General features: G+C 38.7%; 1 protein-coding gene across 1 annotated transcript; it reads left to right on the forward strand.

Annotated features, from left to right (window-relative positions):
- Positions 1-425: 425 nt before the first annotated feature.
- Stard4 (StAR related lipid transfer domain containing 4) lies at positions 426-15387 on the forward strand. Its single transcript, XM_027400690.2, has 6 exons — positions 426-572; positions 4755-4869; positions 5737-5786; positions 9354-9480; positions 10639-10753; positions 12167-15387. Exons 2-6 carry the CDS (start codon positions 4765-4767, stop codon positions 12394-12396), a joined length of 627 nt encoding a protein of 208 aa, XP_027256491.1. The 5' UTR covers positions 426-572; positions 4755-4764; the 3' UTR covers positions 12397-15387.
- The last annotated feature ends 5714 nt before the right edge of the window (positions 15388-21101 follow it).

Consider the following 21101-nt stretch of genomic DNA (forward strand, 5'->3'; position numbering starts at 1 on the left):
CCTAACTGGGGGAGACTTTTCTCACCAGATTCTGCATCCTGCCTTAGCAGTGCCTCACTTGGGATCTTATCTTCACAATGCAGACTCTGGGCCCTTCTCCCTCACCATTATTCCTCATTTGTAATTTCCCCCGCAGTTTCCCACAAACCTTTCACAATCACTTGGCCATGGCACACGGGCCCTAATCCAAGCCCACAGGCAAACCCGCACACCCGGGGAACTCAGTCAGGCTCGGACCAGCCCAGACCCACGCGGAATCGGTCCATCCTCGGCGGCCAATCGGGACCCCTCACGCCGAGGCGCCAGCCAATCCCAGCAAACACACGTTGCTCCGCTAACACTTCCCCGAGGTCCCCAAGGGTCCGCGCGGGGCGGGGCTGCGGGCGCGCGCCGACCCTCCTTGACCCGAGCTGCCTGCTTCATTCTGATTGGCTGTGGTCGGAAGGCACCCCGTGCCCATTGGCTGCTGCGGGCAGCGCCTGGGCGGGGTGGAAAGCAGCTTGCCGAAGCGCGGGGTTGCAGGAGCGGCGAGCCGCGTTTTCCCGGACTTGGTGGCGGTCTGGCATCCTCAGGTAACGGCCTGGAGGGAGGACTGGCTGGCGGGCGGGCGGGCGGACAGGTGGGGCCGAGCGTTTCCTGGCGCTGCTCCCCTCCGACGCGAGAACCATGGCTGACCCTGGGTGCGGGTGAGACCCGAGCGGGACCAGAGTCGCCGCCGCTCCAGAGCCGCGAGCCGAGTAGGCCTCAGTTTCCTCACCTGTTACTTGGTGACTTCGGCCTCATAGGGCTGTGGGGGGAGGTTCTGAGGGCGTGCTCTGCGGAGACTCTTAAGTGGTCCTTGGAAGAGGTGCAAGAGCCATTTCCTGTGGTCGAGCTTCCATGGGGACAGGGTTCCCAAGAGACAGACACTTCCCCAGTGCTCAGCAACTTGCAAGTCCATGTAGTAACTCATAGAAGTTACTGCTGCAGATTTCTTTCGTGTCTACTTAAGGAAGGTTATTTGAGGTTTGGGGGTTCAGGAGGTAGGAAGACAGTTAAATACATTGTGGAAGTCGGGTTTTTATGTAAAGTTTGTGAGAGTCTACGGATCGCTTTTTCAAGATTGACCTGTGAATTCAGATCAAAGAGCTTGGCTTGGAGCTTTTGTTCCTTCACTTATTTGTCTTTGGAATCTGGAACAAATAATTTCGCTTTTCCATGGCTGCTTTCCATTCTGTAAAGTAGTGATAAAGGCAGGATGCGCTCTTAAGGTTGTCAACGATAATCACATGGAAAGGCACTATGTAAAACTATCAGAAAGACTAACCACGTAATAGGGCGTAACTACTTTAAAAACTATTCTACAAAAGGACTAAGAGCATTAAAGAGTTGAACACCATTACATTCAAAATTCAGACTGTGTTGTCGTTAGAATGTAAATATTGCACATTGTAAAGAGTGTTAATATTGTCAGGCAGCTTGTCAAGGTGAGCATTTGAAAGAGGGTCATTGTACACACTTACCATATAACTATGCTTTCATAGTTCATGCCTTTATATTGAGCAAGGGCCAATGGGTAGCTACCGTAATTGACTGGAGTTAGAAAAGTTAAATTAGTGGTTCAAGATAGATTGGAGATTGAGCATTTGTTAATATTTTTATGTTAGAATGTATAATTTGATAAGGCCTTAGTTTGCTGTCTTGTTGAAGAAAATCTGTGGCTTGTTAAATTGGCATGATGCCCATAAAAACTATACTAATTGAATAATGGAAGATTAAAAGTTCAGATGCCAGAAAATCTTTAGTAAGTGTATTAAACTACAAAAGAACAAATAGCTATGGGGATGTTTAAAGTATTTTCAAGATTTTTTGCATTGGATGTGAGTGAGTGTGTGTGTGTGTGTGTGTGTGTGTACATGTGTATGTGTAGGTGTACACATGGCAGGGTTCATGTGACATGTGGATGTCAAAGAACAACTTTGGGGGGCATCATTTTTTGGTCAAACTCATGAACTTTTAATCATTGAGCTGTTTTGTGGGTTCTAAAATGTCATGTGTTTAAAAGAGAGCCTGTTGCTATTTCACTGTGGCATATAGTTGAGAATAACTGGAACTTTGTTAGTCAAGACTTTGTTGCTAATATATAGCATCAGGAAAATCTTCTCAAACCCCAGTAGTTTTCATTCAGAAATATGGACATAGAAAACATAAACATAAAGGTTAACTTTAAAAAAAAAAAGATATACAGTGGACAATAATTAACTCTTGCCCTGACAGTATTTATGACCTTTTGTATGCTGTTGTTAGTGTTTAGTTAGGTGGTGCCCCTTATCTTTGATCTTTGTTATGGTTGGGGAAATTTCTGATAACAACACCAAGGGAATAAAAGATTTCGTTAGTAAGAGGAAATTCAGAGTGGTATTTAAAAAGTGGCAGAAGGGCAAACTGTGTGCTTTGTTTTCAGTTAATCCAAGCACTCAGTTTTATCAGGGGAGAGCCAAAACCTTGCCAACTTAATACTACCTCCCTTCATTCTAGAATGTGTTTAGAGAGGCGATCAGACGCAAACATCGAAACCTAGACAGTTCCATTATTTATTCTGAACTTCCATGCAGGAATTAACTGCTGAGGAAACACTTCAAAGATTAAAAGAGAACTTTTGATGTTATATTTATTTCAATCTCTGCTTCCTTCCTTCTTCAGCAACCTTAAAGATACTATTAATCAGTTTCTAGAGTTTTAGCTTTGTTAATTGCCACAGAGATTTAAGGGACAGAATAAGTCAAAAGCTTGGCTCTATCTTATTTCCATTCTTTATAACTGGATACTGGTAAATACTTAGTAGTAGACCTTGAGAAGCTGTTCATTCTTTATGGTAATGGGGACTCTCTGTGTTCAGAAGTTCACAGATGATTGGTGTCAGTGGCAATGCATATTTTATTTATTGAGTTTCTACGCCATGCTGGTCAGAAAGAGCACAACCCTGAACAGCTAGCTATATCTTATATTCCAAAAGATCAGCTAAATGATAGCCTATAAATGAATAGTTACAGTGTGGATTGTAAGAGAACACTGGAGGGAGCTAACCCAAGTGGAGCACTGCTGCACATAAGCGATACCAGAAGGCTTGAAATTGTGTTGGTGTGTAGATGTGAATAATTGCCAAGATAAATGTCTTAAAGTTCCAGATTCTCATCTTTATAGGTAGCTTGTACTGCTGACATTTCTGTACCTGCTTTGTACAAAGCTAATGTTTGAGTGTGATAGTAGCGGCTTTCCATTTCATTTGATTTATTTCAAATAATTCTGAAAATAATTAAAGTTCGTGTTTGTCACCAACAGGAAGCTAGCAGGAGGCCTCTGGGTTTAAAGAATGTGGCCAAATCACAATGACCCAGTACTGGGTACATTTCTTTTATAAGCTGTCCAAGAATTTGCACTTGTTTATACCACACCCTTGAATAAGGTTGTTAAGCTGGCAGGCTCTTTAGTGGCTCTATATTCTTGACGAGTAGACTTTTGGAATGAGCTCATCCACTTTACATGAATAGGTGTGGTCTATACTTAGAAGTTTTATATTTTGTGGATCTCAAGTTTTAGGTTATTGAATTTTTCATGTATATTTTCTCATCTTTCTACTTAATTTTGGAATTTGAGGCTTCTATACTCTACATTGTGATATTTAAATATTGGCTACAGCTTTGATTTATTTCTGTAACCTTTAGTTTAGATCAATAGTTCTGAGCTCTGGTTGGAAGATAGAATTATTAATGAAGTTTTTCCTGGTTTTGTTTTTAGTGATTTGATGGTGGTGTAATGGGCGGCTTTTCTCTGTTAACCTTTTATAGGTATGGAAAGAGTAAGGATGATGTAGGAATTATGCCAAGAATTGGTATCTTGGCATCAAAAGATAATAAAAGGATACCAAATCTTGTATGTGGAAAAAATGTCAACAGTGATATTAAAGGCCACAAAGTGTTCTAGGTGAGAATTAGACAGTGGTGAATATGACAGAGACCTCTGGTCTGTTAGTTAGGTGAGTTAGTTAAAAGAGTGAAATTATACACCAATAATAAATCAGCTTAAGACACTGCCAAGCACTATGAGGAATAAAACAAAGATACGATAGTAAGTTGCACATGTCTGGGTAAGGACAGGAGTTTTAACAGCAATTGGCATTGCAAGTTGTTAGTTATGCTGTAACTTGGAATCCATCAGTTCAGGCAAAGAAATCCCAAGTCCAAAGATCAAAAGTCTTGATAAGCTTAGATTAAGGAATATACAACCCTAGGTAATAGAACACTAGGCAATGAGGAATGATGGTGTAAATAGGAATCTTTATTAATAATTAAGGGTGAATCCGAGCCTTTGGGAATCAATGTCACTTTAATAATAAATTGCTAAGATATGTTGCTGGACATATAGAGATTCTCCTTCGAAGCAAAGTTCAAAATAGGCCTCTGGGTGTGGACTTTGGAACTTCCTGAAGAGCTGGAATACTTGAGAGCCACCTCCTCCCTCTTCCATCTGTCTCTTTTTATTATTTTATAGGAGTGATTCTAATAACAAAGAGTCTGCTTATTATCCCTGGCTATTGAGTATTGATCTCAGGCTTTCAGGGAAAACTTCTACTCAGCTCCTGCTCTCAGAGTGTCCAATTAGTTCATTGGGAGTGGAGCACAGGTACAGGTGCAGCTGTCCTTTTTAGCTCCCCCAGGAGAACTTACTCTGAATAAAGATTTGACTTACTGTAGTAATCTTGGTTTCTATAACAGGAAGATCAAAATGGAAAGCCTGTCTGATGTTGCCTCCTTTTCAACTAAACTTCAAAACACTCTGATCCAGTATCATAGCATTGAAGAAGATAAGTGGCGAGTTGCCAAGAAAATGGTAAATATATGTAATCACTGTTTGGGTGTTTAGTGTATGGCCAGTGAGTTGTCGGATGACTTTTAAAATATTAGGAAAAATATGGATGAGAAATGCAATGTTAAATGGACATGCAGTGGATAATTCTACAGATGGGATGGTGTGTTGTCTTAACAAGGAAGGAGCCCATTAGCTCTTTACTAGTATTGGACTTGAAAATTGATTCATGGCAATGAGATAGAAGAACAGTTTTACAAGTCAACAAAGGAAGAGTTAAAGGAAGGATGGTCATTGAAACTTTGTTCTCCTGTCAGATGTGTCAAGAGTTTGTGAGGGGCCAGTTAGCATTCCTCTTTACCATGTGATTTGGCAGAGTGGTAGAGCCAAACCTAGAAGCCAGGCTCTTCTTTAGGTCTGTAGTTTTATATTTAGAGTCAGTTGGGAAACAATGGAGGAAAACATGTAGGAACTAATTTGAGATAGCATTATCACAATAAATGTGAATTATTTAATTTTAAAAAGGCATGGACAGTTTGAGAATGAAATATTTAATGTTCTTAATGTTGTAGACTGAATGTGTCAGTAATAGTAAATAGCTAAGATTGGGCTGAAGCAAATAATAGCCACTAATATAGTGCTGCCACTGAATGTTTAAATTCTTTGAATCTCTAAGGTACTAGAAAATCTTTAAGTTGTATAATGTAAGTATGGAGTGAAACAGAAGAAATTCAAATGCAGATATCTTTGTGGCATAAGTAACTACTCTCTCTGAGAAATTGCTTAAGTTGTTTTTAATGCAAACTTAAGTACTCTAAACTTAAAGAATTAATTTTGCATATAAGGTTCTACCTGTATGATTATCACCATATAATGTTTATATTTTTCTAGAAAGATGTAACAGTTTGGAGAAAACCCTCAGAAGAGTTTAGTGGGTATCTGTAAGTAAATCAGTTTTATAACTCATTACGTTATATAACATGATCACAGTAGAATTTATGGGTTTTAAACTTTCTGAGAAGCAAATTGGTTATATAAATTCAAAGCCTTAAAATGGCCAAATATTTTGTGGATTGCATTGGCCATCAATAATAGCAGTAGGCAAATAAAAATCTGAATTTCTTAGCATGGCATAGATGACTTCTAATAGTCTACATTGCTAAATGTTATAGGACTTTTTTAAATGACTCGAGACAGGGTGGCCTTGAACTTACTGTGTAGGTCAGTCCTCTAATTCAGTTTCCTAAGTGCATGAATTCCTGTGCCCAGCTAACATTCTGTTAAAAAAATTCACATTGACAACCCCATCAGTAAGATAATAGTGATTTAGATATTTGATGTTTCATCCTGACATTATTATGAATGTTAAAAACTGGCATCTTGATAGTAAGTTATAAAAATATCTGTACTTGGTAGAATGTTGGTAGACTTTAAATGTGTTTTAAAAGTTTATTTAATGATATAAAAATGCTCGTAATTTTGCCCAAGACAAGATTCATCTCTAAATAGTAGTATTATGAGTAACTATTCTTCTCCCCTTTAGTCTGATAGTTGAACATGAATTATGCCTATAGTCAAGAAAAGCATACTGATTTTTTTTAAGTCAGTATGGACAGTTGGCATATGGTAGTGGAGTAGAATGTTCAAATCCTTAGGGCTCATCCCTTTTTAAAAATCAAGATGCTGGTCCTGCTTAGTCTATGTTCTGTTTCCAGAAACATGAGTTGTACAGTATTGCTGACATGGATGGGAGACTGGAGTTGGATCAAGCATTGTAGGCAGTCCTTTAGATCAGTCCTTCCCAGCTGGGATTGAAAGGCACAGAAAGAGCTAAGAGAGCACTGTGCTACTGAGACTTAATAGACATTTCTTAAGAAACAAAGGGCTAATTCATATTCTAGGTAAAAGAATTGTCTCTGCTCCTTAAATGTGGATGAGAAATGTATTTGGGGAAGAAGCTGCACCTACACAGCTAGAGCATCCAGCTTGGGGGTGAGGAGACATGCTTCTAAAGCATGCCTCATTCTGTTCAAAGGAATGAAATATTGCTTGCCCTCTGCCAACTTCCATACTTTCTCTAAAGTTTTGTATTTAGTGGAATAACATTGAGAAAGGTGGGAGTGATTAAATTAGAATTTAAGAAAAGAGCTTTACCAGGTGTGCATGTAGCTTCTTGGCGTTCCTCTTGAGTTGTATACAAATTTGTGACAGTATGCAGCTTTCCAAGGAAAGACCCGTTGCTGTTCTCAGATTCATGGCAATTTGAGGGGTGAATAAAATGCTATATTGTTAGTGTGCATTTGATTACAGTGTTTCTGAGTGTATCTGTTCACCTTCGAGTTTTGAGACAGGGTTTTTCTGTGTAGCTTTGGAGCCTAGCCTGGAACTCACTCTGGAGACCAGGCTGGCCTCGAACTCACAGCGATCCGCCTGCCTCTGCTTCCCAAGTGCTGGGATTAAAGGTGTGTGCCACCAACGCCTGGCAAAATTATTTATTTGTATTTTATATATATTAGTGTTTTGCCCAATTGTATGTCTGTGTGAGGTTACAGACAGTTGTGGGTGCTGGGAATTGAACCAGGGCCCTCTGGAAGAGCAGCCAGTACTCTTAACCTCTGATCCATTTCTCCAGGCCTCTCCTTCGAGATTATCTTAACATGTGCTTTGCCCAGTTTCTGTTGGATTATCATTTCATTAATTTTAAAGGAATTGTATACATACATACATACATATAACTTTTCTAATAACTTGTATCCCATTTATATGTATGTAATCTCTTCCATGACTAAAAGGTTCTTAAAAGCCAGTGTAGTCATGTATGGGCGTTATAGGTGTAGTTTCTGAAATTACAAGGAGACAGATTCTCACCTCAAACCCTCAGATCCTCCCTGGCTCTGACCATCTTTCCTCCCCTTCCATAAAGTTCCTTGAGCCTTCGGTGTAGGAGTTATTTGTAGATATATCCCTAAATGTGAGCTCAACAAGGACAACAACATGCCTAAGTGGATGGGGGAAGCCCAGGAGGCCTCAAACTTGCACAAAGAACTACAGGCAACTAAAGATTGCTGAAAGTGGGAGAAATAGTCTACTCCAGGGAACAGAGTATCAGAAGTTATCCAGTACCAAATAGTCAGCCAGGAAAAACATACATACAAGTAACATGCAGACTGAACATTTATATTTAGGAATACACACACACACACACACACACATATACAGCAACTATTAAAGAATTTGAAAGAGCAGTGAGGTGTAGATGGGAGAGTATGGATATAGTTAGGCAACAATATACATGTGCTAATGTTTGAGAATAGTGAGGAGAGGACAGTATTACATGGAAGTTTTGGAATGTGCTGTAGACTAGGACTATATATTAATGTGAAGGGACATCACTGTTTATGGTGATGTAGTATAACTTTTAAGTTTTCTGTTTTCTAATTAGATTGAGGACAAAGGATATATTTTGATAAAATAATTGGTAGAGCTTTTATTTATTAGACAAGTTGTTAGAGTATTTTTCCTTTATAAAAACTTTATTAAGTGAGAAACACATGTCCCCCCCCCACACACACTTCCAAGAAGGGGAAAGGAACAAGATCTCCTGAGTAAATTGGGAGCATGGGGGGAGGGGGAGGAAGGGAAGAAAGAGAAGCGGGGAGAATGGGAACAGGGAGGAGAACATGAAGGGATCAGGAAGGTTGAGTTTGGGGAAGGACAGAGAAGGAGAGCAAGGAAAGAGACCTTGATAGAGGGAGCCATTATGGGGTTAACGAGAAACCTTGCACTAGGGAAATTCCCAGGAATCCACAAGGATGACCCCAACTAAGAATCTAAGCATTAGTGGAGAGGCTACCTTAAGTGCCCTTCCCCTATAATGAGATTGATGACTACCTTAAATGCCATCATAGAGCCTTCATCCAGTAGCAGCTGATGGAACCAGAAGCAAAGATTCACAGATAAGCTGAACTCCTGGAATCCAGTTGTAGAGGAGTAGTGATGAACAAAGGGATCCAGAACATGCTGGGGAAACCCACAGAAACAGCTGACCTGAGCAAGTGGGAGCACATGGACAGACTGACAGCTGGGGAACCTGCATAAGACCAAACCAGGCCCCCTGAATGCGGGTGTTAATTGGGGGGCGTGGGCAGTCTATGGGGCTGCTGGCAGTGGAACCAGAATTTATCCCTAGTGCATGAACTGGCTTTTTGGAGCCCATTCTCTATGGAGGGATACTCTCTCAGCCTAGATACAACAGCAAGGAGTGCCTCAGTCCTGCCCAAGTGACAGACTTACGATTTCCCAAGGGAGGCATCAACCTCTCTGAGGAGTGAGTGGGATGGGGAGATGGTGGGGGAGTGGGAGAACAGAAGGGAGAAGGAACTGGGACTGGTGTGTAAAATAAAATTGTTTTTAATTTAAATTTAAAAAAAATTTCTCTTATTTTCATTGTTTGCTCTGCACTGAAAATTTTCATTTGGATAGCCTTTGCTTCTTTTCTTGTTCTACAGCTACAAAGCCCAAGGTGTTATGGATGATGTTGTCAATAGTGTAATAGACCACATACGCCCAGGGCCGTGGCGCTTGGATTGGGACCGGTTAATGACTTCACTGGATATTTTGGAGCACTTTGAAGAGGTATCTGTTTAGGAAGATCACTACAGAGGTTGTGTGTGTGTGTGTGTGTGTGTGTGTATGTGTGTGTGTGTGTGTGTGTGTGTGTGTGTGTGAGAGAGAGAGAGAGAGAGAGAGAGAGAGAGAGACCCCACACATTTGTGAGTATCCACATTTGTATATGATTACATTTATTACATTAATTTCTTTGCGAATAGTAGTCATAGCAAAGATACCACAGGAGATTCCTGTGCTGCCTTTTAAAAACTCAAGTTTCTCCATTTTATTTATGTATTTATTTGTTCATTCATTTATTTCTTTTGAGAAGGGTCTCACTGTGTAACCTTCACTGGCCTAAAACTAGATATGTAGCCCAGGCTAATCCTCAAACTCAGAGTTCTACCTATCCCTATTTCCCTAGTTTTGAGATTAAAGTTTAGTTCCTAACTTTTTTTTTTTTTTGGCCAGGGCAGTGGGGGTGGGGTTCGAGACAGGATTTCTCTGGCTTTGGAGGCTGTCCTGGAACTAGCTCTTGTAGACCAGGCTGGTCTCAAACTCACAGAGATACGCCTGCCTCCAACTCCTGAGTGCTGGGATTAAAGGCGTGAGCCACCAACTCTAATTTTAATGAATGTTAGTACTGAGTTTTTTTTTTTTTTCCAGTGTCCTTCTCCCTTTGTTGCTTATGAAAGTCTTAAGCGTCTTTAATTGTAAAATTTTGGTTAAGGGTCTAAAATCTCATTTAGGTTTCTAGGTTAAATGTAGATTTTCCAGTTATATTAAATTAAAATCAAAGACGAGAGCTAAAATTGTTGCCTTAAATACTAGACAACTATCTAGTTGAAGGGGCTTCTTGTTACCTGTTTTTACTTATTACTTATCATACTTGTTTTTTTTAAGTCAAAGCATCACATATTTGTGGATTTTTTTTTTTTTTTAGTCTTCAAAGTTCAGAAACAGTTTGTACCCTTTCATTCTATAAATGTTCTAGGCCCATATAATTGATTGAATTAGCCTTCTCTAATTATAGAATATATCTCTAATTACGAATGAACCACTGTAGGAATTACTATTATACCAAAACATTTTGAATGGAGTGTCAGTTCTTACTAGAGATTGATCTTGGTAGATGACTGTACGTGTCTGCTGATAACACCAATCATAAGCCTATTTTCCTTCTAGAATTGCTGTGTGATGCGTTACACCACTGCTGGTCAACTTTTGAATATTATTTCCCCAAGAGAGTTTGTTGATTTCTCCTATACTGTGGGCTATGAAGAAGGACTTTTATCCTGTGGTAATAACCTAAAGCTCTTGTTCTTTCTTTAAGTCTACTTCATAGTTAAGTTTTTACTCTGAGTCCTTCCATATAAGGTATATTTTTTAGTCTTCAATTATTACTAGTTTTTTAATGCTAAACTCTAGAGATTAAATGGCAGATTAAATATCATAAATATATGACAACATATATTAATCAAGAATATATGTTATTACTTACTGTCATGGGTTTTTTCATTTTTGTATTAGTTGAATTTGTTCTTTGGCAATTTCACCCATGTACATCATGCATACTGACTACTCTTCCTCTCTCCCTATTATTACATTGTCTACCCCTATGCATCTCTTTCTCACATTCATATCTCTTCATTTTGTTTGGAGCCTGGTGGGCTCAGCAGTGGGCACACAATTGAAAATGACTCTTTCTTTCCCAGAATCCATCAGTGTTCAACAGTAATAGGTAGGGTCCCATGAGCCTCTTCCTTCAGTTGTTGACAGGGCCAGTCTTTATGTGGGCTCAGTGAAGATGACTATACTTGTGAGTTCAAGACTGCAGTAGTTGTATTGAGCTTAGAGGATGGTGTTTTGCAGCCTTTCACTCTTTGTTCTGCTTCTAGCATGGGCCCACTTCCACTACTGGAATGTTTCCTGGGCCTTTCAAGTGTAAATGTCTTGTTTAAGGATGAGCCCTCAACCATTTCTGATAACTTGTTATTAACAGTTACATAATATCCTCTATTTCATGTATACCATAAATGGATAACATGACTGATTCTGAGAAAGTGATCCAATAATTGACATTTCATTCTAGGCTTCTCAAAATAGTTTCTTGGTATACATGTATGCATATGCACATGTGTATAGTGGAATATATACATACATACATACATACATACATACATACATACATACAATCCTTCTTTGAATTGTGGGGTTTTTTAAAAATTAAAAATACTGCCACTGGAAGCCTCCTGTTTTTAAAATGTGTAGGTAAATTAATACTTTGATATATGTAGTATAAACTTAAGTTGTAAGTTGTTATCTACTTGTTTATTTTACTAGTGAATACTAAAGTTGGGGATGGTCATGCCTGTGAGGAATAGTTATGGTACCATACATTTTGTTCCTGCCACTTTCAGTCCTGGCTGCTGCAACTAAGATTTGTAGTTTCCAAGGAGTTACCAAGATGATATTATGTCATCTATTCTGAAGGGATTCGATTTTCCCCTTTACCTGTCAACCCTGCACCAGAATTCTCTTTGTTAGTTATCATTCTCATTTTTGCTGTGGTCACTCCTGGGGGATTAGTTTTCATTATTATGAGTAAGAAGAAAATTATTTAAGCAAGGAATCTGATAATATTTTTAAATGAGAGTTTTAGACAAACACCAGTTATTACTATTAATGATGTCATTTTAAAACTGTTTTGTAGGAGTAAGTCTTGACTGGAGTGAAACGAGACCAGAATTTGTTCGTGGCTATAACTATCCCTGCGGCTGGTTTTGTGTTCCAGTTAAAGACAATCCAAGCCAGAGTCTTTTAACAGGCTATATTCAGACAGATCTGCGTGGCATGATCCCTCAGTCTGCAGTAGATACAGCAATGGCAAGCACTTTAACCAACTTCTATGGTGATTTGCGAAAAGCTTTACGAAAGGCTTAATATGTTCAACTCATAGTGCTGAGGTTTGCTGAGCCTGTTCTTCCCCTCAGCTGCATGACCTGTAAATGTCATCAATCCCATCTGCTGCACAGCCTGTAAAAACATTGGAGGTGTTTTGGGTTCCATAGAACAATCTCATTTTATATTAAAAGTAAGTAGCTATGTAAATAGGTCATTTAAATTTTCTTAAGCTTTTGTTTGCACCCTGTTATGTTGTGGAAGTGTGTCTAGGAATGGAGAGGGTAAAACTCCAAGATTTAGAATGGGACCCTTTAGTGTGGTCTATTCACAAAAGTGAAAATAACACCTTGGGAGGAAGGTTTTGGCTGTTTGGAAATTACAAGGTGTGCAAGCACAATGCTATTCATGTTATTTTGGAGCTTTTTGAACATTTTGTAAAATTTTAATGGTTCTTAATGTAAATGTGCTTTACTCTTGATATGTTATGTGAGTTTGCCAACAGCTTAGACAAAAGGAAAAAGTCCTCCATAGTCTGTAAAGATCAAGTCCATTGTTCATTTACTTGTACTATTTTATGTATTAGAAAGACCACAAGCAACAAGAGAGTAGCCATTCTTGTAACCATAGGCACAATTCAATACAGTTTAATTTTGATATCTAGGTAATGTTCTGCAAAGCCTATAAAAACATACCTGTGTCTTTATGTGCCATTTATTCTGGGAGTGATTAAAAACAGCCAGGTATACATTGGTGACATCACACTGAGCAGTAGCTGGCATAGGAAACAAATAGTGGTACCCCTCATCACCAGCAGAAGGTCATTGCTAAAAAGTGAAATTTATTGACTGCTCTACACATACTCTTTTTTTTTTTTTTTTTTTTAATATCACTGAACTTGCAGCGTTGGTGTGGAGCTGTAACAAATGAATCCTTAGATTCAATGGGATGCTTGGATGTCCTCCTTATGACTAGAATGAACTATTAGTGGGGCTGTCTTAAGGGAACATTTCTTCATGATTGTGGCATTCCAAATCATTCTTTGACTTGAATGTCTACCTGGTTTACTTCTAAAGTAGAAATTTGTGTTGATTGCATGTCCACACATACCTTTGTATTTGTGTTCCTTGAGCTATCTCGTTGTTTAGTGTCCACTCCTTCTGTATTACTATTTCTACTCTCCACTGCTGGGCACATGTGTTTCCCTTTCCTTTTTCTGGTTGGTTGGTGGTGGGTGGGTTTGCTTTTTTTCTTTTGGCTAATATGGAGTAAAGTGAGCTCTGGAAAAAAAATCTCAGGCAGGCAAGTTTCAAAAAGACTGACCAAAGTGCATGATGGTTCAGATGTATGGAGGAATGGCTCAGGTGTATGGAGGAATGGCTCAGATGCATGGTTTGGCCTGTTTTGCAGGAGGTTGTTTCTCTAAGTGTAAAGTCAGTTCTTCCCATTCTTTTTGACAGTCAAAAGTGAAGTTGGTTTTACTCTTTCTTAAAAAATCTTTCTTGTACCTGGTGGTGAAGATATTTATGGAGCAAATGGTGGCAGCATCAGCATTCTGAGTGGCTAATCTCAGAGTTTTTTTATTGAACTAATGCTTTCAAGATCTGCCAGAAGCCATTACCCCAGAGTCCTGTTTTCTAAGTTTATTAACTAACTGCTAAGGTCCTTGTCTGAATTGATTGTAACTTTTCAACTGTTGGATTTCTTTGCCACTTTTCTCTTTTGCAATAAGGAAAGAAAATGCAGTTGAGAGTGTCCAGTGAAGACTGTTAATTGTTAACTGCTACCTGTGTCTTCTGTAACTTCATCTGTTTTTACTGGTGTAGAGTACAAGGTCTCATATATTCCATTATCTCATATATCCTATCACTGCAGTCCAATTTAAGAGCATTTCTGTATACTCATTTAACCAGAGTTTATCCTAGTTGCCAGTACAGGAAAGGGGACGAGAAAGATAACATTAGAACTTGTTTGGTTTTGTTTCTAAGAGTAGAGAGAGGGGTGTGTGTGTGTTGTGTGTGTGTGTATTTAAACTCAGGAACATTTATAAGTTTAAGTGTGTTTATCTCAAGTATTGTAATATAAAAATACTGTAAAGTGAGGATGATATTAGCATATAGTTAGGTCTGCTGCTTCTGTAGCTGTGTTATCACAGAAAAATAATGCAAGCCATATATGTAACTTAAAATACCCTAGCAGAGGCTGGAGAGGTGTCAGTAGTAGTAGTAGAGTACCCGCTGGTCTTGCAGAAGTCCTGATTCGGTTCCCAGCACCCACATGGAGGCTTACAGCTGTCCATAACTCCAGTTCTGGAGGATCTGGTGCCGTCTGGCCTCTGCAGGCACTAGGCATGCACACAGTGCACATACATACATGCAGAGAAAACATTCATACGCAGAAAAAAATATACACCCAAAATTCATTTTAGCAGTGTTTTCTAACTCACTGTGTCTAAAATATTTCAATATGTAACTGATGTTAAAAATAAGCTATTGAGATACCTTATGGGCTCTATTAATTCTTTGAAATAGTATGTGTATTTTACTGCTGTAGACTAGCCATAATTGAAGCATTCATTAGTCACATGAGGCCTATAGCTATTGTAATGAACAATTCTATAGTATGTGTATCATTTGCCTTGGTATAAGATGAAATGGGCAATTCATGAATGGCTTTCTTAAACAGAAATCTTTTATAGCCTAGCACTTTCAGGGCTTCCTGAATAAGACATAAGTAGTTTAGAAATATAAATAAATAAATTACTTATTCCCAGTAAATTAAAAATTATTGCTTCAGAATTATTTTTGTTAAATGTAGCTTTTGATAGGACATTGAAGGACATGGAAGAGTATCACCTACCACATTACTGTGTAGTTGTTTCCTGTAGCTTATAGCTTGTTGAGGAAATGTGTGTGTTGGAAATACTTGCTGTAATGTTACCTTCATGTAAATGAAATTTTGGTAGAAAATACTGATATTTGTTGAAAATTCTTGATTATTCAGTGATTAAAGCAATACTCAACAAAAAAATAATAGACTGTAGTGTTCTCAGTTCTTTGCTATAGACCACTGGAGTAGTACATGTAAACCTCAGGATCTCTTTCCTGGTCCATGCTCACAATGGGTGTGTTTGAAATTGGGGGTTTCCAGGTGTAAAACTGTGCTCCCCTTAGCAGGGTGTTCTCCCCTTCATCTTTCTTTTCTCCCTGAAGATCGCTTGACTAATACTGAATTAAATGAACTTCTGGAGGTAAAAAATGCACCCAAGGTTCTGGAGAAGAGGAGAAAACACTGTAGTCTTTGCCCCTTGTTGTCTCTTGAACTGTTAGGTCTAAGAATTCCCTTTGATGTGGATGGCAGCTTTCTCATGTTTACAAGAGCATAGTAGCATCTTTAGGATCAGATGTTAATTTCTTTTAATTAAATGGATGTTGTAGCTTTCTGAACCCAATAGAGAAAAGGTAACAACAGAATCAAGGAAGCTAATGGAAATCTGGATTTAATGAGGACTTTTTTAAAACGTACATGGTACATGGTCACTTTTCCAGCCTCTTTCCCTTCCTTTTTTTTTTTTTTTTTTTTTTCTTTTGAGGCTGAGGACCAAACTATGCTTCAGCTCCTATGTGCTCTCACCTGGGCTTCTAGAAGTATGGGATGGTGAGATCTGAGCATAGAAGAAACATGAGCTTCATTCTAGAGCACTGGACTGGACTTAAATTCTTCATCATTGTGTTCCCAGAGATTTTATACGTACTATGTATTAAAAATTCATCCCTTACAGTCCAACAAATGATGTATTATTTTGAGACCATTTTTAGGAAGTTACCATCTTGTGAGTGTGTGTGTGTGTGTGTGTGTACATATATATGGGATTAGGATAAAGAACTATGATATAAATAAAATGTATATTTTAAAATTACAGTGGAGTATATCTGAATAAAGATTTCTTGTTACTGGTCACTGATCTTGTTTGTGTAAGTTACTTTAAGTACTGACCAAATGTTATTTAACTGTTTGAACTGTTTAAAAACAAAAATGTAAACCTGGAAAACAAATTACACACACTAGTCTGCCAATGTTTCATAATATTAGCAACAATACTGCTAAATCTTTACCTGAAATCTACAACCTTGCTACCTGAAGAAATTAACTGATTAAGGAGAAGAGGTTTATTTTGGCAAACAGGTCTGAAAGTTCTAGTCTAGCATCCAGTTGTCTTGCACTGGGCCTCTTGTAATGGCAGCATACTAGAAGGGTAGCATGTGCTGGGAAAAAAAACAAAAACAAAACCCTACTTACCTCCTGATCCATAAAATAAAGAAAGGGAAAAAACCAGAGTCCCATGTTCCCCTAGTGTTCCCCAGCAACCTTTGTGCCTCCTATTAGACACCACCTCAGAACCACTGGGACTAAGTGTAAGTACATGGACCTTTGTGGAGGCATTCAGCATCCAAATGGTTGCAGCTCTTATGTAGCTTGTGCAAATGGGTATCTGCTTTTATTACAGTAACAAGGCCAGATGGGCACATTTAAATAATTGTGTAAGTTGGCTAAATGGAATGGACACTTTAATTTGCAATAAGTAGTAGTTACTAGAATATTCATAATCTAGGTTATAAAAAAGCATGTAGGAATGGTTTATGTAATAGAAAATGAATGGCTATGAGGTAGCACATATGGGGAGTTTCTTCACCTAAACATCTGGTTTATGTTACCTATTCCAACTAATGGCTTTGGCAGGTAATTAGGTCATTAATAGTTTATGTAATGTCTCCTGTCATGTATGGACAATAAGAAGGCAGCCTAGACCAGATGCCAAACCTCCAGGCAGTTTTGATCTTGGATGGCCATTTCCTCTAGAAATGGTTGAAATATGTTTGTTCATAATCCACCCAGTTTATGATATGTTGTTATTGCAGTTGGAGTGACTTAGACATCTGGATAAAAGTAATCACTAATATTTTCAGCTGAAGAACAATGTTTCTGCCATTGTCTTGATCTTCCTTTTAAGAAATAACAGACCAGCCCTAGGAATTGATTACAAATGCATTCAAGTTGAGAAGGCAAAGCCATGGCACTTTCTGTCTGTCTGTCTGTCCGTCTGCCCCCCCACCCTTCTGTGAAAGCTGTAAGCTGGCTGGGAGCAAGAGTAAGGATTTCCAGCCTCTTGGAGAGTGTGCCCGTAGTGACTTTAGATAACCAGCCACAGGTTAAACTTTGCAAGGTATGTGTGAGGAGTCTCTGGATGCCATAACTTCTATGACCCCTTAACACAGTAATGAAAACTATCTTGCTGGACTAAGAAACATTTTGGAGCCTCTTCTAATGACAGAGGCTCTAGGGCTATCATTCCCATAGGTCAAGAGGTGAGGGAGCTTTCCCTCAGGTTAGTCGATGGCTGATGTTACATGGAATCTGCCAGCAGTGTTCTGTTTGCATTGTTGTCATGCTGTTGTTCTGAGCAAAAATGTCCACATTGTATACATAGGCTTTTATCACCAAGAGATGACACAGAACTGTTAAAAAGAATGCACTACAGATGTTTCCCAGGAGACAGTGTGGATCTATGCTCATGTGTTACCAGCTATGTGGATGGATGAACTACAAGATCTAAATTAATATGGAGGGAAGCAGGTGTACCAAAATACAACGTTTTTGCTCATTAATATTCTCTTCTCAAGCATTATAATCCTACATATGTTTTGCTTTGGTGAAATTTCTTAAGTACAGGGCAGCAGACTATTAATAGGAAGGAAGTCTAGAGGTTGCAAAACAAAGTAAAAGTAATAATGTGAATATCAAGTTGTCTTGTAACACATTGATTTACTGAGAGGGTTCTTGTTTTTCTCTAGTATTTCCCCCAATTACCTCAACTGAGAAGTCTTGTTTAGGATATTGGTATTTTCTCAACAAAGGAGGAATCTTGGATGGAGTGGTAGTGAACATAAAAAAAACATGCATAATGACTGATACAGCAAGTTTTGAAAAATTGTAAGTGAAATTCAATACTAGAGAAAAAAGGCAATAGTTTTTGCAAAGTGTTAAGATAATTTTCTGTATTTTCATGTCTTTGTAAGGAAAAGTCATTTTTCATATGAGTTGATGCAATAATGTCCAGCAGATATTTTAGTAGTGAGAATTGGGCTGAAGAGTGGCAGCACAGCTGTTCCCTTCTCATTCACCATGGACTTACATTGGTAGTTAACTTCCAGGGTGTGTTAACTCACTTTAAATAAAATGGAGTTACTAAAGATGAAATAATTACTAATGTGCCTTTCTAGCTTTATTAATTTCACAGTCTTACCCTTTAGGCAGTAAATATCCCAGCATGCAAGTATTAAAAGTACTAAAGGCAAAGTACAATTTTACCCAAAAGAATGGTGATTCAGCTGTGCATTTCAGTTCTAAGGAAAATGTCCATGGTATGCCTTGATTCATGCTAACTGTTCAAATCACAGAATGCAAAGTTCAGGTTGGCTCTTAGATGATTTATTATCACATTGTACATGCAGATTCCTTTACAGATTGGCCAGCTGCAAGGCACTGGCTAGCTTCTTTTGGCATGCTCTGACGGTCTGGGTGAACTTAGAGTTACATCAGTCCTCAGTCTCTACAGGTAGCCTAGCAGCATTCACTTTGCTCATGTCACATAGTCTTTCTTCAAGTTCTTGGCCAACACCCCTACAATCACCAAATGAGCATATTTAATCATTGACTTGGGTTGTCCAACCTGTGTCCAAGAAAATCCATTGAGCCATCGAATATCTTAGACTTTTGGCAATTGAGAGAGAGCCAATGGCTGTCCTGTTCCCTTCATAGAAGGTGTGAACTCGGGTCAGTCACACACATTGAAGAACACAGTACCTCAGCCATTAGCAAATGGACATGGTTTTGTTGACTGCAAGCATTTTATGTATTTACATTTGTAGCCAAACCAGGCTTAACATACTTACCTAAAAATATTATAATTGTAACTTTGTATTAAGGAATCAATAGCACCATTTTGACACATTTAGAAAATTAAATGTTCACAGTTTCTTTTAGTACTTTTTACTAGAAAGCGTAAAAGCCAACCATATTCTTAGCTGTGTAAATTAAGATATTTATACTTTCTTTCTCCATTTCATACACACTCTCATTTTGTGTTAATGACTTGTGGTCTAAACTACAGGAAATCTGTTTTCTTGCATATGATGCTATTCTATACTCCCCCATGCTGCTATTAAAGTTGCTTATGTCCCTTTAGTCCAAAATACTTTCAACAATCCAACAATGCAAATTTCACATCTGAGAAGTCTCAAAAAGACATCCCAGATAATGCCATCTAAGCCTGAAAACCCCTCACAGCAAGTCTTCCTTCCTCAGTGTTCACTAACCTGTTTTCTGTTTCCTAATAGTATCTTTATTTCTTAGCATCACCCCCCCCCCTTTGTCTCTGTCTCTCATGTCATGTATCCTGGAGAAATGTAACCATCCACTATCCACAGACATTATCAGAAATAAAGATACTCAAGTCAGAGTATTCACACTGTAATTCTAATTAGTAATTTATAAAAACAAAAATCCAGGTGTCTTAAAGAGAATGAAAAATAGTGTCTCCAATAAGAGATAGAGATTCTTTAGATGTTTTATATTGTATAATTATAACCTTATACACACTGGACAAAAGAGAGTGAAGAATTAACCTGGCAGGACCAGCTTGAGGTCTGAAGATTAGCTGTGGACTTCCAAACACGCGTTCACTATGTTGGGTGACTTTATCCTGCTTAGGTATGTACTAGGAGACTAGCCAAGTAGCAGGGGCAGGTGCTCTCGAGAACTTCCCCTGCAGCTGTCCAGAGCCAGAGTGCAGCAAGGAGCTCAGCTTAGATCTAAGGCTGTCTAAGACTACTGCCCACTCCACAATACCCTGTGTATCTCACTCAGCCTTTCTCATCCAGTGCTAATTCTTCTCCTCTACCTCCGTTTCTCCACCCCAGCTATGCCATTTCTTAGTCTAACCCTTCAAAATTAGCCTTGCACATTCTTGCCACAAGAGACCATTTTCCTCTCTCCAACCTTGGAGTGCTTACCATCTGCATGTATTCAGTACAGGCTATATGTGTGATTATTTATCTTTTCTCTTCAACTAAGACATCTTAGCTACCTGAAGAGTATCACTGGACTTAATTCATTTTCGTCTCCTCTTTTGCAAGTAATGGCTTGTCAGTAAAATTTACTGTGGGAAAAGGGTTCCTGGAAAGGGCTATTTCTGGGAAGCTTTTGCTATTAGTGAGTCATGTCCTTTAAGCTTGCTTTCCATGAAGGCCAAATATCCTCTAAGCCATGCTGTCTAATTTCTAGAAAGAAAAGTAGCTATTGATTTTGATCTACTCATTTTAAGTTTTTAATTTATCAATAACTTGGTGCCATCTAGAAGATGGGCAGATAAGAATGTACAGTCCTAATGCATGTCACCTTTCCTGTCTCATTCCAGCAGTTTGTCTCCTGCCCATGCTAACCACCAGGGCTCAGAGGATGACTCATGTCTTTTGTTCCCATATTCTGTAATGTCCCAGTGGCTGTATCGTCTTACTGATTGCTTCAACAGTTTAAAGAGACTGTTCCATTCCGTCATACAGAAATTGTAGATCTTCCTAACGACAGACTGATAATTGCTTCCTACTTGCTATCTCATTTGTGACCTTTACAGTTACAAATGTTGAAAGTCAAACTGAAACAAGCCACAAATACCTAGATTTCCCTCA

The sequence above is a fragment of the Cricetulus griseus genome, chromosome 2, assembly GCF_003668045.3.
Source record: "Cricetulus griseus strain 17A/GY chromosome 2, alternate assembly CriGri-PICRH-1.0, whole genome shotgun sequence".
NCBI lineage: Eukaryota > Metazoa > Chordata > Mammalia > Rodentia > Cricetidae > Cricetulus > Cricetulus griseus.